Source organism: Triturus cristatus, chromosome 5_2 (assembly GCF_964204655.1).
Source record: "Triturus cristatus chromosome 5_2, aTriCri1.1, whole genome shotgun sequence".
Taxonomy (NCBI): Eukaryota; Metazoa; Chordata; class Amphibia; order Caudata; family Salamandridae; genus Triturus; species Triturus cristatus.
This window is the reverse complement of record NC_140588.1, coordinates 616,964,961-616,973,387: the sequence shown is the minus strand read 5'-3', so window position 1 is coordinate 616,973,387 and position 8,427 is coordinate 616,964,961. Positions and strand designations below refer to the sequence as shown.

General features: G+C 45.9%; 1 protein-coding gene across 1 annotated transcript in view; it reads right to left on the bottom strand.

Annotated features, from left to right (window-relative positions):
• The window catches only part of GLA (galactosidase alpha), a 90,630-nt gene that overhangs the window by 72,047 nt on the left and 10,156 nt on the right, over window positions 1-8,427 (bottom strand). Inside the window, exon 2 of the mRNA XM_085607702.1 lies at window positions 4,261-4,435. Within this exon, the coding sequence (XP_085463828.1) occupies window positions 4,261-4,435 (175 nt within the window). The remainder of the gene's footprint in view (window positions 1-4,260; window positions 4,436-8,427) is intronic.

The following is an 8,427-nucleotide window of genomic DNA, read 5'->3' as shown; positions in this document are numbered from 1 at the left end:
GGGCTATCCTCTGGGTCATTCCAACCTACAAGCTTTTATGACGCATTAATCAGGCAACACCTGGTACCCACTTGCAAAAGCTCCTGATCTTGTGAAAAGAAGAGGATTGACCCTGCTGTTTGAGATAAGTCTAGAAGACTGGACCTGCGCTTCCTCCTGTACCCAGGAAAAAGTGGAATCCAAGGGTCATAAGGCGGACCTGTTAAACAGGGATACCACAAGCAATTTCCTGCAACTACACAGCTGACCTGGATTCTCCCGTTTGCCTCTACCTGCAACCCTGTGAGTCTCCAATTGCATCTCCTGAGGCTCTGAGGGGGAGCTTTAGAAGTGTACTCCTAGGCGGATTAGCACTCCAATATTTTACTCCGAATTTAAAGGGCGAATGCCACTAGTATATCCAACCCACTCTTGGTCAGCATCAAATTGCACCTAGGTCTTGGCCTACCACGCCCATTGACTATCATTGGCACTTTGTGCTTCATGGCACAATTTCTACTCAACTTTAAAAATTCATCTCTAGTTCCCCTTATTGTATTTGTCATTTTATTAGATTTCACCAATTCATTTGGAGTTTTTTTGTTTTGCATTTTGACTTTACTATTTTACTACTGCATAAATAGTTTACACATTGTATCCAAGTTAAGCCGGTCTGCTCTGCGCCATAGCTATCTCGACTATGAGCGCAGATTTATTTAGTGACTCACCCTGACCAGGAGAACTATTACTTGAGGTGGATACTTACACCCTCCCCCAACTAACAACCCAATTTCTCACACAAGTCATCAAGGAGATCCTTTAACCTCACTCCGAGGAGATTGCACGAACAGGAACAGAAAGAACACCTGCTTAGGCTAGCGGGGTGTTGGAGGGGCGTTTGGATTTCTGGACACTGCTAGTATAATCAGTGAGAGCTGAATGTCCTAGCAGGAGAGTAGTTACCCTAACGGATTGAAGCCCTGCACATGGTTTATATTACTGAAGATCTGGTTGGAGACGGATTTGGGAACAGAGACTTATTAGGAGCCACTAAAGACCCAAGGACAAGCCGGCATGGAAGCAAGACCGAGAGAAGAAAGGAGAGCAAAAACCCCAAAACAAAACTACACACATGAGATGCACAGGCTCTTTCCTTCCTCATTCAAGGGAACAGCGGGTGGAGGTTTTGCAGTTTCACAACACCCTGACATGTGGCCTGGTTAGGTTGTTGCTGCAACTGCTTTTGAGCCTTCCTTCTAACTCTTGCAGTCCCAAATATCCTATTGTTTAAACTCCCTAACCTTGACCACTAGTTCCCGGTTGGAATAAGTGTCGCTTTGGAGCATAACTGCTCCAATGGGTAATTAGGGACTTTAGAAACACATTTCTCAGCCAATCATAGCAAGATTTTTTTTGTTGGGTCGCCATAGGAATATCGTGCTGTTTGAGAAATGGGGTTCAGAAATTTGACGCTCACGAGGACAGGGTCCCCTGCATTCAACACCATTCAAAGGGATAACACCCAGCTAATCCTCTTACTCACAAAAAATCCTACATCGCAGCCAAGACCTGGAACAAGCTCCCTGTAAACATCAGATGCTCCCCGACCCTGCACATGTTCAGGAAGGACCTCAAGACCTGACTGTTCAGCTGATTTGGAGCTGCTTCCCCCCCACCCAGCGCCTTGACACCCTCACGGGTGAGTAGCGTGCTTTACAAACCCCCGATTGATTGATGACTGAAACTAGTAGGAACCTTAAATAATCGATGTACTTGTAGAGCAGTACCTGGAACCCGCAGGGGGGGGGGGGGGGGGGGGGGGGGGGGGGCTCGACCCTGGCAATCTGACACGTAGGGACAATGTTGGTCCACTTTTCCCTCGGACTGTAGAGCTCAGGTGCAGTGGTGTCTTCTGTCATCTGATTTGGTGCTAGAATCATTCGCAGTTGAAAGGGGCTTGCAGACAGAGGCTGCAGGCAGCAACTGGAAGTCCAGTCTGTGCAAACCCAAGGGTGGGCTAGCTCCTGTCGGAACGGTCACCTCCCTTGGACTCTGGCTGTGGAGCATGGGTGCACAGGTACTTTGAGAAGTCTGTCAATGACTCGCTTCTTGTCTTTGGTTTCTGCAGAACGGGGCAAACAGGACAGCTGGGACACACTTGTTTGTGGGTCCGACTGTCCCTGAAGTTCCTCGATGTGCTTGTTTGTTTTCCTCAGCGTTGGTGACTGGACACAACAAGCCTTGGTTGCTGCAAGATGTCCAGTACCCCAGGTATTGGTGTTGTGCAGCTCCGGTCAGTTCTGGCATCCCCACACTAGGAGAGAGGACTGATCTGACCTGTAGAAGCTTGGCTACCTCTTACTGGGAGGCTGCAGCGTCAGACGTCCCCACAGGTAGCAGGCTGGTGTACCAGGCGTTGCTTCCTTAGTCCCCTGCAGCAGCTGGCACTATCTCCTCTACTCCAAGGAAGTTTTTGGCACAGCACTGGTAGCCCTTCTGGTTTCTTGGAGTCTGCACAGTGGTAGGACGAGTCAGTTGCTCCACAAGGGTCAGGTGCCAAGTCAGTCATGGTCCTCAGTTCTCGTGTCAGCAGTATTCTTTCTCCACTCCTTTTGTTTCCATCGAAATCTCCTGTCTTGGTATCAAGGGGTCCACTTAATATTCAACTTCGGTGCACTAAGGGGAGTGAAAGGTAGTAGCCAATGGGATACTTATACCTGGGGTCACTACACCCACTAGATGCCCACTTCTTTGGGAAGAGTGCCTCTCCCTGTCCCAGAGTTCCTAGTTACACCACACACAAGATTGAGATTCCAAAAGCGGTATTCACTTCAGGCTGTTGACCCTATAGGTGCCCATTCTGGCAGTGCAACACACCTGCACAGCTATTTTTCCTGCCTGTCCTGGTGCCAGATGGGCCTGGGGCAGGGGGTGAATCTTCCCTGTCTGGGGAAGCCTTGGGTCGCATATCAAAGGTGGCAAAGGCCTTTGTAGCCTCCTGCATTGATCTGCTGATTTACCAGCCTTCCTGGAGGAAGAAACAACCACTCTACAGAACAGGTATGGTTTGTCCTCAGTAGGGCTCTCAACTCATAGGGGGTCAGAAACTAGTCTGTGGGGGCAGGCTGTACTGGACCAGACAGCACACCAGAAGGCTAGTAGGGTTCAAAGGTTACCTCAAAGGTGCATGTAGTAAAACAATGTTCACTGGAATCAGTGTGGGTTTATTACGAGATGCTTGATAACAAACAAATAGGTTTAACCCCTTCGCAGCGGCGCGAATTCCACCGCAGCGCTGGGGGGGTTTGGGGGCTTGACGGCGCCGCTGTGCTCATGACGGAACCACGCCGTCATGAGTCACAGGTGAGCTGTGCTCATGACGGCGTGGTTCCGTCATGACTCCACCCACTGCGCTAATCGCCCGCACAGGCGGGGAATTAGCGCCGCGTGGGAGGAGCGGCCGCCAACGGCCGCAGCATGACAGAACCACTCCGTCATGAGCACACGGCGCCCGTGGCTCATGACGGAGTGGTTCCGTCATGAGCGGGGAACGGGTTAAACGATGCAATTATATAGTTGGGAAACTCATTTTGACCAGTACATAACTTAAGAGGGCTTCCCTGCTCACTCGTACAGTCCGTAATCGAACCAGGAGGTACCACTTACTAAAGACTTAGAGGTGCAAAGGGTGTGGTCAGTTGGGCGATCAATTGAACAGTCTTCTTGTTTTGGGGAAAGTACACTTGCACTGGGGACCGGGTAAGCAGGAAAACAGTGCATTTCAGTCAAAGTTGCATCAAATACCAGGCAAAAAGCGTAGGGACTACTGCAACAAAAATCCAGTTTCCTACAATTACCAACCAAATTTATAAACCTGGAAATGAAGCCACTGGGATTCAAAATAGATCCTTCATTTATAATTGTATTTTGCCAAGAGTTGCATCAATCACATTAGCTAACTTACTTTTTAATTACCACTACCTAAGCAATCAGTTTCCAGAGACGAGAGAAGAGACATTTACGGTCCCAACTGGGGGGGAAAAAAAAGCCATCAGATCATATTTCAAAAGATTAGTCTGATGGCTTCACCATAATCTATACACTAGATGAGTACATGACTTCATGCTGTTTAGCAGCTCGGCTTTTACATACTTCAATAGAAAATGTTGTCCAGAGATTTACAGTGAACCATGGAGTCCTTATTTATCATAAACTACCCATTGCTTTTATTTCAACTTTCTTCACCTAAAGGTTTTGAAGAAGAAATTAGCCACTACTCACATAATCAGCCAGTTTACGGATCCCGCTAGGGAAACGGGTTGGATGTGGCTGGAGACGGCCTTTGGGATCTCGAGAGCTATCAAGCCAGCAGTCATCGATGCAGACAAACTCATAGCCAGCCTCCTTCCAACCTTCTGCCACCATCACATCCGCCATCTGCATGAACAGGTGCTCACTGGTCGGGGTGGGGATGAGAGAGAGAGAGAGAGAAATAGTGCATCACAAAAGTTACAGTTAGAGAATTAAATCAACAAAGGCACCATAAATATAAACAGCAAGATAATGTTGGCAAGCAAGAATGTTTTCATTAATGCACTTATTCACGGAAGCCAAACACCAGTCAGAAATTAGATTAGTCTGTTTCTTCACCTTCATATTTTACTGGACATAACTTGATACCATACTTGCCACCACAAGACCTAAAACTACATTTTTCAATCCTAAAACAGGCAGATGGCTACAGAATTGTTGGCACGGGTCTTCTAATAATCCAATACAAGTAGGAGACAATTCTAGAAACTGTTTCCCTTGGTTGCTCAGCAGGCAGAGAGCAGCCACTACCAAGCTCTCCAGGTTGTAAACTAGGTTCTGAAAAGTGATTTTAAAAATGGGTTGCTGGCACACCACTCCAGACAACACGTCTCAATAGTTCTTCATTCCTTTTAGTCTGTGCTTTCAGTACAGTTCCAGCCAACCAGTGCTTAGTTTGTAAATGAATGAGTGCTGGTGCCCAAAGTTACACCAAGATGCCTGCCCTCGAATTCACCTCAGACTTACTGCTTGCCCCCTTTCTCACTCTTGAGGGTTCCCATTTTCTCCCTTTGTGATAGTTTTCCTGTCCCACTTTCTCCATCTGGGTGTTTTTCTGACTCTTGCTCATTATCTGAGGAAGGAAAAAAAGTGTCGGTCCACCGGCACAAATTAAGCACTGCAGCCAAAGCAATAACTTTTTTATATGTCGTGTCAGTATGACTACAAGTCAGTTAGAGCCAGCAGTATTCCTCACAAATGATAGTGATCTCTAGAGTGTCCCATCGCGTCTCCCATGCTTGTGATAAAATATGTGGTGGCAACTCGAATTGTGCTAAGCACAGAATAAAAGGAATTGAATGTAGAACTGTTGAGCGACATGTCTTTGGAGTGGTGTGCTAGCAACCCTTTTAAAATATATTTAGAAACATTTTGAAGTTCATACTTCCATTTGCTGATGCAAGTTGGACACTTTGATCAATGCATAGCACTTTTGGGATGAAAGTCTTCTGCAGAGCATGAAAAAGTGGTGTCATCCTCCCCTGCACCTATTCTGGTAACATCTGGTGTTTTTCCTCCTTTGAATTTGACAATCAATTAAGTAACCTGTAGGGACTATCCATTTACTTCTCGGTCATTGCTGGGCTGAGCAAACCGATCAGGTAGGTTCTGGCTTATCTCCATCACCAGAGATGGCCAAGTATATCCCCTTGCTAAGGACTGTCATATGGGCACAAGTGAGGCCTGAACACCAAATCAGTAGACACCTCCTGAAGACTGGGCCTGCTGCTGTTACCAGATGGACAACTTCTGCTTCACCCACCTAGGTATTTGTCCAGCGTTCCTGCCAGTGGCTGAAAATGTGGTATCGAGGATAAGGGGTGGTGGGGTGGGGGGGGTGGGGGCGGGGGAAGCCTTTTCCTGTGTGAGGAAATTTATGCAGGTAATGCTAGATCGGTTACTTAATTTAACCCACATTTGGCTCAGCCACAGCCCAATAAGTGTGCCAGTCAGAGACCGCTATTAGTTAAACCAATGTCCTCAGTTAATGCTCTCAGGCAGCACACAAAAGCAAGCTGGAACACAGTAGTGAGACTATTACAAATTCTCACATTCCCTGTCAAAGTGCGTTTTGGACAAGGCACATCCCTTCCTCCAATAGGTTTCACAGAAATGCAAGTGCATACTTTATTTGGTTTTCTATGAGAACCAGAGGAACTGCTGTGCCACGCCCCAAAAAAGTGTGAACTTTATAATTTGATCTCACTGCAGTGACTTTTCGAATTAAGAAACGTTTTGATGGAATTTTGCGACAGTTATGGTATTTAATCGACTTCAGTGCAGCATTTGCAGTAGGTAGCTTAATGACCTATCAGCTAGCACCTAGAAATCATAACGTTACCTTTAAATAATCTACCGCCAATCTGACCACTTGTAGGGGTGAGTCTGAAAAGAAGGGATTAGAAACGAGAGGTGGGGGCAGCCCACCCAGTCATAAAGCCATGCCCCAACCCCAAAGAGGGCAACAGTGTCTCCTCCCTTTGAGGTAGATTAGGATGTTTCTCTCAAGTCCTCTTGACACCAGGGATTTTAGGCCAGATGCTTTGAAGGGGCAACAGTCTTTATGCCTCTCCCCACAACCAGATAGGGTTTCCCCAAATAGGAGGGGTGAAAGCTCACTAGACACCAGACTTTTCCCAGCTCACTCCAGAAAGAACAGGAATATGAAGTTTGCGCTGATTGGGTGTTCACCGGCAATCTGGCTCCAGGGAGTAGAAAACCCAATTACACACCAGGGATTTTACAGGAGGCACTGGACCTCCTCTAAAAACCCAAAAGGGCAACAGTTTTTATGCCCTGGAGGGGGAAGATAGGAATTTTGCCTAAATATGCCTCCATAGGGTACAAAGCCCACCACACACCAGGTATTTTAAAATGGTTAACAGACTTTCTGCTCCCCCCACCCTCCTCAGGAGGCAGATAGGTCCGCCCAGATTGAGATTCTGCCCCCCCCCCCCCAATCTGCCCCTCGATGGGTGGATAGCTCACTAGACACCAGAAAAGAAACCGTCCAAAACAAGAGGGGGGTGTGAGGCTGCCAGTCCAGGGATTTGGCTGTAGCCCTACATTAAAATGAGTGACTTTTTGCACTGCCCCAAGGGTTGACTGGTTGGGGCGCACAAAGCTTACTAGACACTAGGGATAGTGTTTTGGTTCCAACTCCTTCATGAGGACTCCGATTGTTCCTAGTTCGATACATTCCTGTTGTGGGCACTAAAGCCAGCCACACCAATGCTGATTTTTGGAAAAAATTTGGAAAAATTTTTGGGGGGGGGGGGGGGGGGGGGGGGAATGGGGGTGGAAATCACTGCAGATTCCAGAAGTTTCTATCACAGAAAAGTATGGAAAATTGTTTGGCATATTTTACAGTTGGCAGGGCATGGTTGGTTAATGTATATATATATAAAAAAAAAAAAAAAAAAAAAAAACACGTTTATTTTGCTGGGTTTAACCAGTCTCATTTTAGGGTGTTTTGCGTCACAGGCATTAGGTCAGCCACACAAGTGGGTACATTTATATCAGGTGAAAAGGAGGTAACAGGATAGTTGAACATTTGATATAACAATTTCATGTTGCTGGATTTTGGCTTCCAAACAATACAATGTTTAAGAAGGAACACAATCAAAAAGCCCCCTGAATCACACAATATGGGTAACTTTAAACTCCAAAGGCCACAAATAGTCACTGTTCATAAAATCAGTATCTTGTGCACATTTCAGAAATGCATAAGGTTTTCTTCATATCCATTTTTTAATTCATTAGATTTTTTTATATTAAGGCATGATTACATTAAAAAATGAATTTAAATTAAAAAAAAAAATCTACGCGAGCTGCAGCTCCGAGTTTTTTTGTTTTGTTTTAACCTATAAACCCTACATATCCTTGTGACCAGAAGATTACAATAAATGGCTTTTGTAAATTGGCCTTTATGAGCAAAGAAAAAAAAAATATACACGAAGACTGTCATCAATAGCTATTTCCTTACTTCAATAAATTGTTTGAGAAAACCTTAAGTCTACAAAAATGTCTACTTGCTGAATTCACAATTGTGTCCACTTTACAGAAATGTCTAACTTTCTAGGAATGCCTGTGGGTTTCACACCTATTTCCACCACAACCCTGTTCAGAGAGCCTGGGGAAAGCAGGAGCTACTGGGTCAACCTGTGGGGGTTTCAAGACCTTTAACTTCTGGTGTGTGGGGGGGGGGGGGGGGGGGGGGAGGAGGAGAAGTGTTAACAGGCTCACAAGTCAAAACACACTCAGCAATAAATAACTGTCCTGTCAAATATTCGCTTATAAGAAACAAGCATTGATAAATGAATTAGGTTTCGCCTATGTAATTAATAAGCTCTTTTT